Genomic DNA, 18,610 nt, shown 5'->3' on the forward strand with positions numbered 1-18,610 from the left:
TGGAGGGGTGTGTCCCTAAAGAAAGCAGATTTCATGTTATTACAGGGACCTCTAGTGGATCTACAAGGTACTTCTCCTCCAGGCAACATTTTGCAAGAACAATAGAGACCCCCCTTTGTGTCCACTCTCGCCATCTCTCTCCTCGCTCCGGCCTCCTTCCATCCCTCACCTTTTGTCTCTCCTTCTCTCTGGGCTCTCGCAGCTGATTCACTCTCCTTTCTTCACCGCAGTCTTTTCCAATCCTCTTGTGCTTGTATGTGTCTTTGTGTTTTTGCTCATTCGTTTGCATGCATGCGTGTGATTTCTTTACGTGTGTGTATGTCTGCACCAGAGATCCCAGCCCCACCGAGATGAGCGTGGAGTCCTGGGCCAGCCCGCAGGACCAGGCAGCTGCTGAACACACACACAGCACACACACGCCATCCTCCCAGGATTTGGAGCAGCACCCCGACAAACTGTGCCTGGACTCGTTCTGGAGTGAGGTTGAGAACATCCGACAGGGGAGTGGCGACACAGATCTCGACTGCAGCCGGAGAGATTCTCGACAGTCAGAAGGTAATTACTGCTGATCCAGTGATATTTGATTAAGAATGGACACAAAGAGCAGAGGAAGAAGAGTTTATGTGGGAGCATTGCAGAGCATTAGTGTGTAACTCAGATGCTACTGAGATCCTCCATCATCCTCCATGAAATTATCCATTTGTCATGGCAACATATCAGATTTCTCTCATGCGGCAAAGTAGCACTTATCACCATGACAACAGTATCAAACACACTGGCGGGAACCCTGAATGCTGACTTTCAATTCGAGTGCTCTTTAATTTTGATCGTTCAAATGATCAGACCTAATTTTGCCCTCTGACTGATTCTTTTCACGTGATATGAAACGGAGGCTGTGTTTTATTTATCAGTGATTAGTAAACCGACTGTATGAAGATGAACTCTGTCTCATATAATTGTTGAATTTAATTACTAATTACTATATTCAGTGTCTAAGAGCCAGGAACCGACCTTATAAAACATCCTGTACCACCCAAATTAGTTTTTAATAAAATATGAACTGTTACTCATTATGAACACTCATTACAGTGTGGCTGTTACTATTGGAAGTAACTGAACTGATTAACCTAAAGTTGTTCCTCTTATGTAACCTGTGAGGAAATATTTATAGATTTATCATAAAACATTGATGTGATTTCCCTTTTACATATCATATCATCACACATACAATGCACTCATTACTTTATTTTCAAGTTTAAGCAAAGCAAAAAGGTGTTAGAGTAAAGCTGTAGTTGGTGCATAGCTCTAAGTAATCCAGTCATTCGATTCATTTATTCCAGTATAATACTTTAGTATGATATTGTTCTGCATGTTTATAAGCATGCGCTCCACGTCTTGTTGTTAGTGTGTCTCCATCTTTATGCCTTCTGTGTATGTGTTTCAGAGGGAGACCAAGAGGAGCAGTGGCTGGCCGATGCTGGTTTATCGACCCTCATCAGCGAGGACAGCGAGGATGTAGACAAGGCGGTGCTGCTGTCGACTCTAACCCGGACGCAGGCCGAGGCCGTTCAACGTCGACTGGATTCCTACACGCTGTCTCTCCGCAAAAGGAACAAACCCCCTCCTCGTGACGTTCGGGATATCTTCAGCTCCCCCATCGCTCAGGTTAGGATGCTGAAATACAACTTAGTACTAACTACGTCAAACAAAGTAACACATTAAATCGTATATAAGGGCTTCACCTGAAAATATAAAGAGAGACACTCAACTTTCCCCATATGTCCCCGGATGTTTCAGGACTGCAATAAAAAGTCTCAGTTGTGCAGTAAAAGTCAAATGCTTTTCCTCAGGTGACTGTCAAGACTTGGTGTGGGAATTTCTGTTGTTGCAGTCTATTGTACTGTCTTGTTTCATGCAGCAGGACTGACCTATAACAATAAAAGCAAATCCCATGTAAAGGGCATGCTTTGTCCTCACTGCCTGTCTGTGACAGCCACAAAGGGGAACACACAGCTTCTCTGATCCTTATCAGTACTTCATCAAAGGAAACACCCTGTATTCCTGTGCGCATTTGCTTAGAGAAAAAAATAAAACACATTTTATTCACGGCTGTGGAGACAATATTTCAGAGTTGATATTTAGAACTGTCCCTCACTGTTACTCAGAACAGATTGTTTATTTCACCAGACCCTGATGCCCGAGTCTCAGAACTGTGAGGGATTTCCCCAGCACAGTATGGCGTCCAAAACACCGCTTTCAGGTGAGTGCTGCATCATATCATCAGATTTAGTCGAAATAACTCGTTTGTTTACATCACTGTAGTGGCTTCAGCTGTGTCAGTAACATAACAGAATCCAAACTTAATGCAAGACCAGCCATGTCGTCAGAAATATCCATCACCGGATCCATCCATCCGTTTTCTATACCCACTGAATCCGTCGGTCGGGTCGCGGGGGGGCGCTGGAGCCTATCCCAGCAATCAATGGGCGAAAGGCGGGGTACACCCTGGACAGGCCGCCAGTCCATCACAGGGCCACACAGAGACAAACGAGACACACAACCTGATACGCTCACACTCACAGGACAATTTACCTAACATGCATATTTTTGGACAGTGGGAGCATCACCGGATCATCCTACAAATTGCTCTAAGGTTTAACTGTAATTACCAGCCCTGTCTCAGAGAAGCACTTGAAGAAGTCAGGTGCGCAGCAGATTTGTGGTCTCCTGATGAGGAATGATCACAGCCCTGTCGTCCGTCCTCTTATTGGTTCAGATTAATCCTCGGTTATCTACTTGTCTCAGCATGTTGCTGGTGGAGGGAGTGGAGTGTTTGTTTTGTGCAACTCTGACAAGCAAGAAAAACAATCAGAATCCTTCAATTCATACGTGAGCATTTTAAAATGGACACCGTTCACCATGTTAGCTTATGCTGATGGATACCACTGAAAGGGTTATTCAGGATGATTCTCTCACTTGCATTACATTAAGTTCATGTAGCAGATGCCTTTTTCCCCCAGTGACTGACAAGAGGAACACAGCTCAGTGTATTGCCGCCTAAGGATATTTTGATATGTAGACCAGCATTCTTGTTTTTGTTTGTTTTCTAATTGTCTATTCCTGTCTTCTACGAGATAAGGCTCACATAACAGATGGCAGGTTTTGCATTGTTGGATAAATTGCTTTTCTTCCTCTTACTCCTGTGCACTGCCTGCATTCAAATTTTTGTCTTTGATTGATATCTCTGTTGTGAAAATCTGTCAGTGAAAAAAGTGAATGGTGCTTGTGTGTTTTTCAGTTCTGACACCAGAGCATCAGCGAGGCGCTCCTAAGGAGGAATTCCTTATCACTGACGTGGCTTACTGCGAGCAGGCCGTCATCTTCCTCAAACAAGCCAAACTGCCGCAGAATAACAGCCAACGCAGGAAAGAGGACGGCACCCTTCCTGTAAGCATGCAAAACCTTATTTTACATTTGGACTTCAAAAAAACTATGTCAAACAAGGTGTTTTGGGGAGGTTTCTGGGAAAATAGTTCTCAAATTAAACATAAAAGGGAAACACTGATACGTGTTTCACTGCTTGTAGTTAGTTAGAAGTCAAATCCATGGACACAAAACACCATCTTAGAATAATCACATAGTTTGGAGGATGTCAGTTGATTCAGTCACGGTTTAGATAAAGGCATTTTTTAGTCATTGAGTCATTTTTGCACGAGGCTAGGTCTAAGTTTTCATTTAAATACAACAACACTCACACACACACACATCATTATAAACCATTTGCAATAAGCCCCTTGCTGTTGGTTAGATAACAAGGTTAAGCTCATAAGGAATTAGCTCAAAACAAAGGGAGAATTGTTGTGTCATAGAGCCCAGCAGATTTATTTTTCTATTTCAGGCTAAATAGATTTCTTCGGAAAAAGTGAAGAATTAATGGTTTAGATTAATTAAGGGTGTTAACTTCACAAAAACCTCTTTGCGACATTTACTTAAAAGATGCTGCAAAACAGATAAACTGACTTGCAAATTATTGCAATGAGTTTAAATGACATTGTAGTTTTGACTAATCAGTCATTCTTCATCCCTTTATTCTTTGCTTTTCATGTTTTATGTTGTTCTCGCTACCCTAAACACCATTTTCTAACTTCTAACTTCTCTCCTGCTCCTCTTCTCTCCCTTCGTCCTCACATCCTCAGCGGGTGATCTGCCCCAAATGCCGTCTAGGAGTGACTCGTATCCAAGATCTCTCCCACACTGACATGAAGAAGGTGCGTCAGTTGGCTCTCATCGACATGACGGCACTGTGTGACCTCTTAGAGCTGGAGGTGAAAAGGCAAAAAACTGGAAAGAGGAGAATTCCAGGTATGTCAGCACTCCGCTGTAATATGCAGTCATAAGAAAGATTTCACACACATTAAAGTGTAGATGTCCAGTAGCTTTTTTGCTTTTGTACCAGTCAGTTTAGAGTAAGATTTAATGTGGAGTGCAGGAGTGGTTTTACACAGATTAAAAGCTTTTACACATCCGGTTTCTTGTGGTGCCTGGACAGTTAGAAACAATACCAGTTAGTTCCTATGTAAACTTTGCCCGATGTTAGACAGAAACTCCATGGAGTGGAGTGGTTCTAAGGTCTGGAAACAGGTAAATGGAACATGTGCAAATAAAGATGAGCTCCTTACACCATTGTCTGTAGCATCTGGTCAGAACTATATTCCTACACAGAGCAAGTAAAGGAAAGTCCCTGAAAATTTTGTTTGGCACTTCCTTGTAATAGCATGCCATCAACATGCCACAGACTACACAAGAAGATGTTTTCCTTGTGCTGTTTCTAGACCAAGGCTTGTGTGAAATTCACACGCCCAACGTTTTTGTTTTTCACAGAGAGCACGCTTTTTGGGGTGCCATTGGCCACGATGCTGGAGAACGATCAGAAAGTGAAGCCGAACACCTCAATTCCTCTCTTCCTGCAGGCAGTATGTCTCTGTCAACTTTACACCTGTAACATAAACTTAACTCAAACTGTAGACATTTAGCAAATAAATGACCGAAGAAGCACAATTTACTTTTTTACTAAATACTTTTTCATGTGTTATGTCTGTTGTTCAACCTTGGTGTGACGCAGGATAGTATTTTTATCTTTATGCTCAGACTGCCTTCAATATTCAGATAGAACACATAAGAAAACCTCACTGTGCCCTGCATGTGCAGTGCTTTGACCGCACCCTGTTTGCAGCAGCAGTTACTGAGTCTAACCAGCAGAGGTGAGCAAGAGATTCATATCTACTGATTCCTAACTCTGCTGACGTTTCTCTCTGCAGTTGTTGTCGTTTCTGGAGAGGAAAGGAGTTGATTCAGAAGGGATCCTGCGGGTTCCAGGTTCTCAGTCCAGAATCAAGGTACAGGATCTGATCTGACACACACTTAGCGCTGTAGCTAAGTGTTTTATCTCAAAAAAGCAAATAAAAACAAAAAAAAAGAATAAACTTTTATGACCTAACTGGCAGTCAAAATATAAAATGTCAGAAATGCTTGAATCAGAAAGGAAAATGTATCAGCTTTACAGACTTTAACTACAGATGACATTTGAAATAATGTAATATTGATAAGGTCCAGAGAAACAAAATCAATGATGCTTTTTGCAGCTGCTGCTGCCAGACTGCTTCATGCTGTATTTAATACCTCAGTTATGTTAAAAAAATCAGTTAAAAGAAAGCAGCCACTAGAGGACGCCAGCTAACACTAAGTGGAGAAAAAAAAGGATTTTATTACAATGATGACTCGTGTAATATTAGCTACATTTTATCATTTGGTTGTAAAATCTTCCTTTAGTTTTTTTTTTTCTTTATACAAAAATCAATTATACCAGTATTATGTTTTTTTCTCTTTTAGGAACAAAAATAAAGCATTGACCACATACCACAGAGTTTTCACCTTAGTTCCTGTCCTTAAACTGGCCTTTAACCAACAAAATGCTTCACACGGACATAACTACAAGATACAAACAACAATTCAAGGAAACTGACTATTTATGAGAGTGTTTCTGGTTCCAGCACAATTGTTTTACTAAATGAAATCAGAAACACCATAAATATTTGTTCAATTGAACAGCAGTTTACTATAGCTGATGAAGGATGTAAGAATGGATATAAGGATATTTTTCCAATTCATCCTGTTGCTTGGCATACTTTCTGCTTGATTTTTCGTGCACATATGAAACGTTACTTTGTGGTCAATACACCACAGTTTTGTTCTGCATACATCTGGGTGTAAAAGTGACAGAATCAGCTTTTACATCTGAATTTTTAAATCAGTTTTTCATCAGGATAAAGAGTCGGCGTTGCCTCTTTGTTCTGAAACCTACATTGTTTGGTGTGTGCAGCTCCTGCAGCAGAACTTGGAGGCCAACTTCTACTCAGGGCAGATCAGCTGGGATGAAGTCAGTCCAAACGATGCTGCTGCGCTCCTCAAGAAGTTAATCCGGGAGCTGCCTGCTCCTCTGCTCACTGCTGAGTACCTCAACACCTTCAGCGCCGTGAGAGGTCAGTGGACACTACTCGAGAATCTTCCTTGGTTAACATTTCATTTATATTTGTACTTTATATGATATTCCTGTGTGTTATTATGAACAGTGGGCAGAAGACCTTAAACTGTGGAAGCGTCTCTTTGTGTTCATTATGTATTAGATGATGTATCTAATGCTACTGTATAAAATAGGCATATGCAACAGTTACTCTTCCACTAATCTACACAACAATCTGATGGCCATGTTTCCTGACAGCTCATCAGAGTTCAAATCATAATTATCTTAGTCTCTTTGACCACGGAGACAGCGCTGTACGACGCTTATCTCCTCTGCTCCGGCTGAGAAATCAACATTAAGATGAACAAGTTGATAGCGTTTTCAGAGGCATCCCTGCACCGCCGCAAATACACAATGACACAGCAGAGCCAAGTATTAGCTATTTTCACATTAGTTTCACTTTAATGAAAAAAAAAAAGATTTATATTCACATCATCTGACTGATGACTTTCCGATGTATATTTTGTGTGGAGGATCAGTGCAAGTGATAAATGATGCTTGACCACAGAGACATAAGCTAACAAACCTAATGGCTGGCTGTCACAATGCCATTAATCTTTGGATATTCCATTGCTCTTTGTCAAACACAGAGGAAATGAACAGTGTGTGTGTGTCTGTGGGGGTGTGTGTGTTCAGCTTCTTACCTTGTTGTTTTTTCTCGTTCAGACATCACAGATCTGAAGCAGAAACTTCACATGTTAAACCTGCTCATCCTGCTGCTGCCTGAGCCCAACAGGAACACACTGAAGGTAAAAACCCTCAGCGCTTAACTTTAGGCATTCCAGACAAAAAATACAGAATCTTCCTTTAAGACAGATTTGTAGATTTAATTTCAGCACACAGGGAACAGACTGATGGTCTTTATTATGGTTTATTTATTAGTAATCAGATTTTTTTGGTTCTGTTTCCAAGGTCTGATGCAACATTGTGTAACCATTTAACCTTTTTTAGCAGGGTAAAAGATACATGTTCCTCTGTGCATGTCCAGTGATGGAATGTAACCAAACATATTTGCTACAGTGCAATTTTAAGGTGCTTTTACTTGAACATTTTTCTCACAGGATCACACACAAACCTGATAATGAAGTTTTTCATTCTTGTGCTTTTGTGCTTAATGTGCCTTTACGTGTGGCTACAGACAGCAATACAATTAAATGAAAAATGATTAATCTTAAAGGCATACTAAGTAGACTATATCTTAACAAACAACATCATAGATTTAAACAGGAGTAATCCCTCTGGATCATGTTTTATGACCCAATAACTACTTATAATTCTGGGTATCCTGAATAGCTCAGTTGGTAGAGCATCAGACTGAAGCCCCTGTTCAGGTGATGTCAGTTTAATATCATCTCCAAAACCTAACTAAGTTGTTACTTGATGTCTTAGCTCGTCGTTGTAGATGGCTTATGTTATTTATATCCTCATTTGTAAGTGGCTTTGGATAAAAGCATCTGCCAAATGCATAAACAATTGTAGTATAACACCACAGAATCCACGAATGACCTCAAACCAAACCTGTGTTTGTTTGATATTCATCACCAAATACCACACGCTCTTCCTGTATTTGTCAGAAATGTATCCCACTTGGCCAAAGTACTGTACTCGTAATCCGCATTTTAGACCCTCTGCTCTGTTTTATTACAGGTTGCATTAATCGTGACTCGCTTTCACCAACACAAGTGTGCAGTCAGCTCCACTTATAGCAGCTAGGAGCATAAAACCCACCTGAACTAATTACTTTGACTCCAGTGAAAGCAGCTGAAACTTACTGTGCATGAACTACTTCTCAGCGGAGGTGTTACGTATGATTCAGCCTCTGTGGTAATTCACCGTTTTGTGCTTCACTTGAGGGGCATTTTCTCTTTTTTTTCTGTTGATAGACATTCGAACATTGTTCAGTTGGAGGCGAGAGAATCTCTAAACTCTTTAAAATCAGTTTCTTAGTGTCCAACCTTCATATAGATAAAAAAAAAAAAACATCAGTTCTAAATCAGATCTTCACGTTCATCTATCTCCGTCTGTTTTTCCTTCAGGCCCTGCTCGAATTCCTCAGTAAGGTGGTTTCCAGGGAAAAGAGGAACAGGATGAACCTGTGGGCCGTCGCAACCATCATGGCTCCCAACCTCTTCCTGCATAAGGCCGTCCCCAGCAGACTGACCGACGGGGCAGAGAAAGGACATGCGGAGAAGGCGGCTGATGTTATGAGGCTCCTCATTCGCTACCAGGACTTGATCTGGACGGTAGGAGCAGCCACGCACCTCAAATAAAATAATGTGGTTACGTAGTATGGAATAAGCTTTTACAAGGACTCCTGATTTGATTGGTAGCCTTTTAATCTGATTAGTTTTTAGTAAAGAGCAATTTAAGCAACATTCGTCAAAAAACTGTAATATCCTAGAAATAACACAAACAAAAACTGTGAAATATAATGTAATTACAAAATTCATCTACCTGGGTTTTCCAGCTGAAAATTCAATGTCATAAGATTTTTTTGGCACCGTGCGCTGTGCTCATTATAAATTCTGTGCTGATTTGCATGCTTCTTCAGATCCCCAACTTCCTCATGAGCCAGGTGCGCAGGCTGAATGAGAACAGTAACCGGCGCTACCAGTTCTATGATCGCCGCATTAAGAACCTGCTGAGGAAGATCCACACAGACAGCCGAGAAAAACCAGAGAAAAAACGCTCAGAGGTGAGCAAGTTGAGCAACGCTACCCTGCCAGTTTTATTCACTTTAAACTCACTGTACATCAGGGCGAAGGGAATGTATGGACTGATCAATGTACGTCACTGATAATCAACCATGAATAAGAGATGGCAGTCCATCGTTTATTAAGATAATGTCCACACTGTCGTCCTAGTTACATTTATTTTAAAACATTCTTAAAGCTCAAGAAGCTTTGTGTTGCTTTGTATGTTAATGTTGAACAAACTGTTACTATGTGATTAATATCCTCGTTCGCATTTTCTGTCCTGCAGCCGCGTCGCACAGTGAAGATCCAGGTCGGGGATCTGGTGAGCGGCACAATGGAGTTCCAGCTTAACATCAACTCACGAACCTCAGACCTGCTCACCCAGTTTCACCGCCAGTACAACTGCGGCCCTGAAAATGGAAAGGGCAAAATGCGAAGGTATAACACAATCAAGTTAACAAGCTGTGCTACATGACAACCGTCTGCTTAGAGCTCCAAATTCATGATAAGCGTATGATGTAGCACAAGTTATTTTGATGTCATGTCTGTCACCTGATGAATATGTGAAAATGAAGCACATGTGTATGAAATACAAACTAGAAAGAGCTGTTCCTGCGAAACAGCTGTGAGAATGCATGAGCTGAATTACCTTAATAAAGAAAATCTTAAAAAGCTAAAAGATTTGAACATTTTAAAATTTGAATGGTGTCTCTAGCTGAAAGTATGCAAAAGTAGTTAAGATTTGAAGGATTTGAAATGATCTGAAGAATTTGAAGATAAAATTAAGCTAGAAACAGTTGAAATGGCTGAAAGTATGCTTAAATAATTATAAAATAAAAAAATTATAAAGTGTGATCTGACATGATGGGGATTGAACCCGGGCCACCTGCACCAAAGGCTGGTAGAGTTACCATTAAGCCATTTCGTTGTGTCACACCGGAAGTGCATTTGACCTACTTAAAGACTATACAGACAGACACAGAGCTAGCTGCTGCAGCCGCGGGACAAATCTGAGGCGCAGACTGTCTTCTAACGCGTCTTGTGAGAAAAGTTGAGCAGCTAGAAAAATAATTTTAACATCATTAGAAGCAGAAGGCTTAGAGGAACTTAGCAAAGTAGTTTTACATCTGTGGAGTCAACTATATTTAAATCGAAGCAGTTTGAAACACTTGAAGCTGATTCAAAAAGGGCACATTTCCTCAAAATTTGACAAGTTGTTCAAGCTTAAAGGCTCATAGTTCAAAATCTGTCCATGTGAGCTCTTTAAGAGTTACATTGGCTGAAAGAGGACAAGTTTTCCTACATTTTAAGGTATAATTTGTTTCTCTCAGTTAAACTGTATGAAAGTTATAGTAATTTGTTTGAAAAGTTGAAACTTATCAGCACTGCTGAATGTCTCACTCTAAAATCCAAGAAGGAACTTCATTTTCATATTTTTTAAACTGTCATATTTCAAAATTGGCTGAATATTTTTAAAAGATGAAACAATTGGTAACAGCTGAATGTCTTATGAACATTTTAAAATTTGAATGGTGTCTCTAGGTTAAAGTATGCTGAAGCAGTTACGATTTGAATAGATTTGAAGATTTTGAAGGATTTGAAAGCATTTGAAGATAAGGATTTGGAGAACTTAATTTTCATATTTTTGAAACTGTCATATTTCAAAATTGGCTGAATATTTTTAAAAGATGAAACAATTGGTAATAGCTGAATGTCTTATGAACATTTTAAAATTTGAATGGTGTCTCTAGCTGAAAGTATGCTGAACTAGTTAAGATTTGAAGGATATGAAAGGATTTGAAAGGATTTGAAAATATTTGAAAATTTAACATTAGTTTCAATGGGAAAAAAGTTGAACAAAAAGCTTAATATCTTAAAAAGTTGAAAAGTTACAAACACCAAAAGTAATAGCAGAAAAGAGCTGAAAGAGCTGAACATTTTGATACCAAATTTGTTGAAATAGCTCAAAGTATGCTGAAGTAGTTGAATGCCGAAAAACGGCGGAATAATAATAATAATACGGAATAATAACTAGAAAGAGCTGTTCCTGCGAAACAGCTGTGAGAATGCATGAGCTGAATTACCATGCTAAAATATCTTAAGAAGCTAAAAAAAAGCTAAAACAGCTGAAGAAGCTAAAGCTGAAGTAGCTGAAGAAGCTAAAGCTAAAGGAGCTGAAGAAGCTAAAGCTAAAGGAGCTGAAGAAGCTAAAGCTGAAGGAGCTGAAGAAGCTAAGAGCTAAAGGAGCTAAAGAAGCTAAAAGAAGCTAAAAGCTGAAGAAGCTAAAATAAGCTAAACAGCTGAAGAAGCTAACAGCTGAAGGAGCTAAAGCTAAAACAGCTGAAGAAGCTAACAGCTGAAGGAGCTAAAGCTAAAACAGCTGAAGAAGCTAAAGCTAAAGGAGCTGAAGAAGCAAGCAGCTGAAGGAGCAAAAGAGTTAGAGTTAGAAGTTAGCTAAAGAAGCTAAAAAAGGCTAAAACAGCTAAAGAAGCTAAAAGAAGCTAAAGCTGAAAGAGCTATGGAAGCTAAAAAAAGCTGAGAAGAAACAGGAGTTTGAAGTTGAAATGACATTTAAAAGATGAAAGTGTAATGCTTTCGAGCTAGAAAGAGTTGAAATGGCTGAAAGTATGCTTAAATAGTTACAAAAAAACTTTTTTTTTAATTTTGAGCTGACATCCTGGGGATTGAACCCGGGCCACCGGCACGAAAGGCTGGTAGTGTTACCATTAAGCCATCTCGTTGTGTTACACCGGAAGTGCATTTGACCTAGTTAAAGACTACACAGACAGACACAGAGCTAGCTGCTGCAGCCGCGGGCAAATCTGACTGTCTTCAAACACGTTTTGTGAGAAAAGTTGAATAGCTAGAAAGATAATTTTCACACCGTTAGAAGCAGAAGGCTTAGAGGAACTTAGCAAAGTAGTTTTACATCTGTGGAGTCAACTATATTTAAATCGAAGCAGGTTGAACACACACAACATATATGGAGAGATGAGACGGCCGCCCGCCGATCACGGGAGAGAAATGACACCGAACACTGACTTCAAATGCATCTTGTGAGAAAAGTTGAGCAGCTAGAAAAATAATTTTAACACCATTAAAAGCAGAAGGCTTAGAGGAATTTAGCAAAGTAGTTTTACATCTGTGGAGTCAACTATATTTAAATCGAAGCAGTTTGAAACACTTGAAGCTGATTCAAAAATGGCAGATTTCCTCAAAATTTGACAAGTTGTTCAAGCTTAAAGGCTCATAGTTTAAAATCTGTCCATGTGAGCTCTTTAAGAGTTACATTGGCTGAAAGAGGACAAGTTTTCCTACATTTTAAGGTATAATTTGTTTCTCTCAGTTAAACTGTATGAAAGTTATAGTAATTTGTTTGAAAAGTTGAAACTTATCAGCACTGCTGAATGTCTCACTCTAAAATCCAAGAAGGAGCTTCATTTTTCTATTTTTTAAACTGTCATATTTCAAAATTGGCTGAATATTTTTAAAAGATGAAACAATTGGTAACAGCTGAATGTCTTATGAACATTTTAAAATTTGAATGGTGTCTCTAGGTTAAAGTATGCTGAAGCAGTTACGATTTGAATAGATTTGAAGATTTTGAAGGATTTGAAAGCATTTGAAGATAAGGATTTGGAGAACTTAATTTTCATATTTTTGAAACTGTCATATTTCAAAATTGGCTGAATATTTTGAAAAGATGAAACAATTGGTAATAGCTGAATGTCTTATGAACATTTTAAAATTTGAATGGTGTCTCTAGCTGAAAGTATGCTGAACTAGTTAAGATTTGAAAGATTTGAAAGGATTTGAAAGGATTTGAAGAGATTTGAAAATTTAACATTAGTTTCAATGGGAAAAAAGTTGAACAAAAAGCTTAATATCTTAAAAAGTTGAAAAGTTACAAACACCAAAAATACATTCCCATCAAGAGCTGAATGAGCTGAACATTTTGATACCAAATTTGTTGAAATAGCTCAAAGTATGCTGAAGTAGTTGAATGCCAAAAAACGGCGGAATAATAATAATAACTAGAAAGAGCTGTTCCTGCGAAACAGCTGTGAGAATGCATGAGCTGAATTACCTTAATAAAGAAAATCTTAAAAAGCTAAAAGATTTGAACATTTTAAAATTTGAATGGTGTCTCTAGCTGAAAGTATGCAAAAGTAGTTAAGATTTGAAGGATTTGAAATGATCTGAAGAATTTGAAGATAAAATTAAGCTAGAAACAGTTGAAATGGCTGAAAGTATGCTTAAATAATTATAAAATAAAAAAATTATAAAGTGTGATCTGACATGATGGGGATTGAACCCGGGCCACCTGCACCAAAGGCTGGTAGAGTTACCATTAAGCCATTTCGTTGTGTCACACCGGAAGTGCATTTGACCTACTTAAAGACTATACAGACAGACACAGAGCTAGCTGCTGCAGCCGCGGGACAAATCTGAGGCGCAGACTGTCTTCTAACGCGTCTTGTGAGAAAAGTTGAGCAGCTAGAAAAATAATTTTAACATCATTAGAAGCAGAAGGCTTAGAGGAACTTAGCAAAGTAGTTTTACATCTGTGGAGTCAACTATATTTAAATCGAAGCAGTTTGAAACACTTGAAGCTGATTCAAAAAGGGCACATTTCCTCAAAATTTGACAAGTTGTTCAAGCTTAAAGGCTCATAGTTCAAAATCTGTCCATGTGAGCTCTTTAAGAGTTACATTGGCTGAAAGAGGACAAGTTTTCCTACATTTTAAGGTATAATTTGTTTCTCTCAGTTAAACTGTATGAAAGTTATAGTAATTTGTTTGAAAAGTTGAAACTTATCAGCACTGCTGAATGTCTCACTCTAAAATCCAAGAAGGAACTTCATTTTCATATTTTTTAAACTGTCATATTTCAAAATTGGCTGAATATTTTTAAAAGATGAAACAATTGGTAACAGCTGAATGTCTTATGAACATTTTAAAATTTGAATGGTGTCTCTAGGTTAAAGTATGCTGAAGCAGTTACGATTTGAATAGATTTGAAGATTTTGAAGGATTTGAAAGCATTTGAAGATAAGGATTTGGAGAACTTAATTTTCATATTTTTGAAACTGTCATATTTCAAAATTGGCTGAATATTTTTAAAAGATGAAACAATTGGTAATAGCTGAATGTCTTATGAACATTTTAAAATTTGAATGGTGTCTCTAGCTGAAAGTATGCTGAACTAGTTAAGATTTGAAGGATATGAAAGGATTTGAAAGGATTTGAAAATATTTGAAAATTTAACATTAGTTTCAATGGGAAAAAAGTTGAACAAAAAGCTTAATATCTTAAAAAGTTGAAAAGTTACAAACACCAAAAGTAATAGCAGAAAAGAGCTGAAAGAGCTGAACATTTTGATACCAAATTTGTTGAAATAGCTCAAAGTATGCTGAAGTAGTTGAATGCCGAAAAACGGCGGAATAATAATAATAATACGGAATAATAATAAAGAGAAACAGGAACTTAATAGTGAGAATGCTTCATGCATTCTCACAATAAAGAGAAACAGGAACTTAATAGTGAGAATGCTTCATGCATTCTCACAATGAATGGCAAATAGAAAACGTAATACGTGCTGTTATCTATCAACAGAAACGGCTCTGTGGTATACCCAGACTGCGCGCTGTATGAAGTGGGAGGAAACATTGGTGAGTTTTCTCAGACAAGCGCTTACATTTGCATGCCTTTCTGCTCACTGAGCTGATGAGAGACCCAAGGTGTTGCGTAATGAAGAGTTTAAGAGCCAAACAGATACGAGCAGTGCATCTGCAGTTATCAGAGCAGACAAATGCCTATTACACGCATGTCTGTGCACCAACACCGACACAGAGAGCAGTGCAACAGAAACTTTTACAGTCAGCATGACGGGAAACATTTAAACTTCTAAACAGAAGAACTGATAAGCTTATAGCATATGAATAAGCAACTGATAGAAACACATTCAGCAACTCTTCAGATTTTCTGTGTCTTATGTTACTGAGTATATGAGGGGGGGGTTGATACATTTATCAAACAAAACATGATTTGGTTTGATTTGAAACAAGATTGTCAATTTTGAGATGAATGTTTTTTTCATTGAGAAAATACGTTTGATTGAGCGAATAAATACCAATCAATCAGGACTGAAGTCAGCTGCCACATTAACTTTGGCATTAAGTGAATTATTTTGTGTGTATTCTTTCTGCAGGTGAACACTGTTTAGATCCTGAGACACATCTGCTGGACCTGTTCAACAGCAACCCTGGAGGAGAATGGGTAATAAAGATGGATCCCAGCACAAGCAGGGGGCTGTGACGTGAACCCTGTGGGACGATGGATGGACAGATCGAGGAGCAGCTTTCAAAATGGGGATTAAGACAGTCTTAAAACTGAAACTTGTTTCAAATGTGTCGTTCATCCCCTGAGCAACAAGCAGGAAGGAGACAGATGGAAGAAACAGAGAGAAACGGATATGAGGAGAATTTGCCTGGAGCGGAGCATAAAAAAAGATCCTCTCTACTTTTCATTCTGCTTCTCTCTGTCTTCATCTACTCCTTTTCTCTTTGGACCATCGTTGCTTTCCTTCATTGCTGCAGGGCCACATCGCTGCAAGCAGAAAGCTGCTTATGTGACTCCTTACTATCCGACAGAGACCCTGCTGCACTGAAAAGAGAAGAGAGACAAAACCGGACAGTTTGCTTTTCACTAAAGCAATCATCTCCAACCACGGGCTAACAGATGGGGATGCAGAGCACCTCTGGCTATATAGACCCCAGTCACCCCCACCGCCACCCCATGCCAACTTCTGCTCCACATACACTGTCAATGTTTTCCCTGTTATGGGTTTAATCCGTTTTCTGGACATATTCTAAACAAAATTGGTATCAGCTGGCAGACTGAACATCAACTGAGGTTTTAATTGTGTCAAACTGTGGACCAAAGAGAGCTGACGAACAGGTATTGGAAATCAGTTGATGAGAAGGAGTAACAGGTCAGTCATCTAGATCCAGATTAAAAATTATGGCTGCAGACTAAAAGAGCAGTTAACGACATGATGTGTTCTTCTCAGCGTAAATGAGGACACAGAGTCTTTTGTTTTTTTTCATCCGCCGGAGTTACTTTACCTGTCTGATTTTTATTTATTTTTCTTTCTTTTTTTTTACTGTGTAAAATTATGCTTTGAGATGCTGGTGAATATGGACAGAAGACCACTGTACTGTCATGTTTTGTTGTTTCTTTTTTCTTCTACAAAGTACGACTAAAAAAACATAAGCAGCTAAAGAAAAGACTGAAAGAGGGTGGAGCAGAAGCCAACGTAGAAATGCTCTCAATAAACATCCCCTTTGGACTGATCGGTCTCATCAATCCCTCCTCCTTCTCTAATGCTGCGGTCAGTCCACTCTGCAGCTTTAAATGTAAATAAAGACAGCGGGTCTCTGCCGGCTCCTTTTTTCATCCGTGCCATTCAAAGAGGGAACGAGACCCCAATGAACTGACTTGTTTTTATCTGTGAAACCCAGCGATCTCTTTAAGAAGCCTCACCCACAGAACAGTGCTTAAGAGTTTTTTTTATTTTATTATCTGGCCACACCAAGGGATTTGGTGTTTCAACCTCAAGGACAGTTATCGCACCTCTAAAGGGAGCTGTTGAGGACACACAGTGAAGCTGGTCTTCAGTTGTCATCTTTGAACACACGAATGGAGGCGAAAGTGCTGAAGTGACTCATGGGGCACACTGGGATTATTATTATTGCTATTATCACTATTTATATGAATGTAAAACTGTTGTTGCTTATGTAGTTGGTGAGTGTTGTGTAGGATAGAATGTGGAGTGGCTGCACTCAGTCTAACAGTATGCTCTGTGAATTTACCCGCAGTCATTGTGGGAATGTTTGCTTACATATTTCTTGATTCTCAGATTCTCTTTACATCTGTTAGTTGGATATATTAACCGTGTATGTATTGCTCAGTCATATACACTCTGCTGTGAGGAGAAAACGCTGCAGCAGGACTGTCTGTTGCGACCGTGTCGCTTCTCGAAGCTTTTCCAAACACACACACAAGCAGCAAATGAATGTATCTAACACTTTGTGCTGATCATCAGATGCGAATCATTTGCTCCTCGCAGCCGGAGCCATCTTGCTGCACTGCGGCCATTTTGTGCGAAGCGTTTCACACACTCTACTCGATAGACGAAGTAATGACAGCGGGCCCCGCACCAACACTTATCAACACCCTCTGCTCCATCTCTGTCACCTCCCCATAATGGACCATAATGGCAGTGTGGCGCATCAGAAACGCACAGAGGAATCACATTTCTCTGATAAAGCAGAAGGTAATAAATGGTTGTTATAAATTCTGCGGCTCCAGACCTGGCGACAGCAGTGTTTGTGTGCGCGTGTGTGTGTGTGTGTGCATGCATTTGTGTGATGAGCTTCATTACACATGTCCAATTGGTCCGTCCCAGTGTCCCAGACACAGTTCAGTGCCTCGGCACAAAGCAAGCTGATCACACCGCCTTCTGCTGACAGTCAGGAGAACTAGGTCACCTCTGAAGCAGCTTCCCAGAGGGCGAGCAGCGTGAGTCCAAACACCCCGAGGAGCAGGGCACATTGTCTAACGCACAACATGATGCGGCATCACCTATTGACTCAGTATGTATATATGTGGATGTGTGTGTGAGAAAGAGGGCGTTACCTGTGGGGTTAGTATCTCTGAAACAGTGTTATCTTTATAAGTACACAGGGACTGAATGATGGACATTTACGGAAACATTCGTCTCCTGCTGTGATCAAAGTGTGGACCTCTTTATGGGGAAGAGTTTAGACGTCAGCCTGCGGACGTCAGAATGTATATTTATGCCCTTTACACAAGTCATTGTTTTTAATACTTTTCTGTAGAAAGAAAAACTTTTGAACATGTTTCCCTTTTTGTCAATAAATGTGACTAATGTGCTAAAGATGATTTATTTTTTCATTACGAGCTGACGTCTGGGGTGGAGAGATGTTATCAGCAAAACATCATTCATCAACACAGTTGCATCTGCTCGCTCATACGTGTGCATCCACAGAAAGCACAAAACATACACATGTGAAAACAGAGAAGATGCGTAGTGAAGTATTGGTTCATTCTGCTGCAGTAATCAATAGAGAAATTAACCACATAATGGGTGCGGGTGGAGAGGCCAGAGCTGCTCAGGTCCTTGATTAATCATCCCCGGCGCTTCTGGAAAAAACCATTTGCGATTAACTGCTTCATCAACTTTGATTATTCAAGGTCTCAAAGTGTCAAAACTGGCACCAGGAAGGCAAAAAGAACAAAACTGATGTATC

General features: G+C 39.5%; 1 protein-coding gene across 6 annotated transcripts in view; it reads left to right on the forward strand.

Annotated features, from left to right (window-relative positions):
* Positions 1 to 18,237, forward strand: part of arhgap40 (Rho GTPase activating protein 40) — a 28,625-nt gene extending 10,388 nt beyond the window's left edge. For all 6 annotated transcript variants that reach the window (XM_075461485.1, XM_075461486.1, XM_075461482.1 and 3 more), the window contains 14 exons: positions 332 to 555; positions 1,445 to 1,665; positions 2,188 to 2,260; positions 3,299 to 3,447; positions 4,197 to 4,362; positions 4,882 to 4,973; positions 5,319 to 5,396; positions 6,380 to 6,539; positions 7,247 to 7,329; positions 8,617 to 8,823; positions 9,132 to 9,275; positions 9,563 to 9,714; positions 14,892 to 14,947; positions 15,487 to 18,237. In XM_075461485.1, the coding sequence (XP_075317600.1) occupies positions 332 to 555; positions 1,445 to 1,665; positions 2,188 to 2,260; positions 3,299 to 3,447; positions 4,197 to 4,362; positions 4,882 to 4,973; positions 5,319 to 5,396; positions 6,380 to 6,539; positions 7,247 to 7,329; positions 8,617 to 8,823; positions 9,132 to 9,275; positions 9,563 to 9,714; positions 14,892 to 14,947; positions 15,487 to 15,593 (1,912 nt within the window). In that variant the 3' untranslated portion in view covers positions 15,594 to 18,237. The remainder of the gene's footprint in view (positions 1 to 331; positions 556 to 1,444; positions 1,666 to 2,187; positions 2,261 to 3,298; positions 3,448 to 4,196; positions 4,363 to 4,881; positions 4,974 to 5,318; positions 5,397 to 6,379; positions 6,540 to 7,246; positions 7,330 to 8,616; positions 8,824 to 9,131; positions 9,276 to 9,562; positions 9,715 to 14,891; positions 14,948 to 15,486) is intronic.
* Positions 18,238 to 18,610: the final 373 nt, after the last annotated feature.

The sequence above is a fragment of the Odontesthes bonariensis genome, chromosome 3 (genome assembly GCF_027942865.1).
Source record: "Odontesthes bonariensis isolate fOdoBon6 chromosome 3, fOdoBon6.hap1, whole genome shotgun sequence".
NCBI lineage: Eukaryota > Metazoa > Chordata > Actinopteri > Atheriniformes > Atherinopsidae > Odontesthes > Odontesthes bonariensis.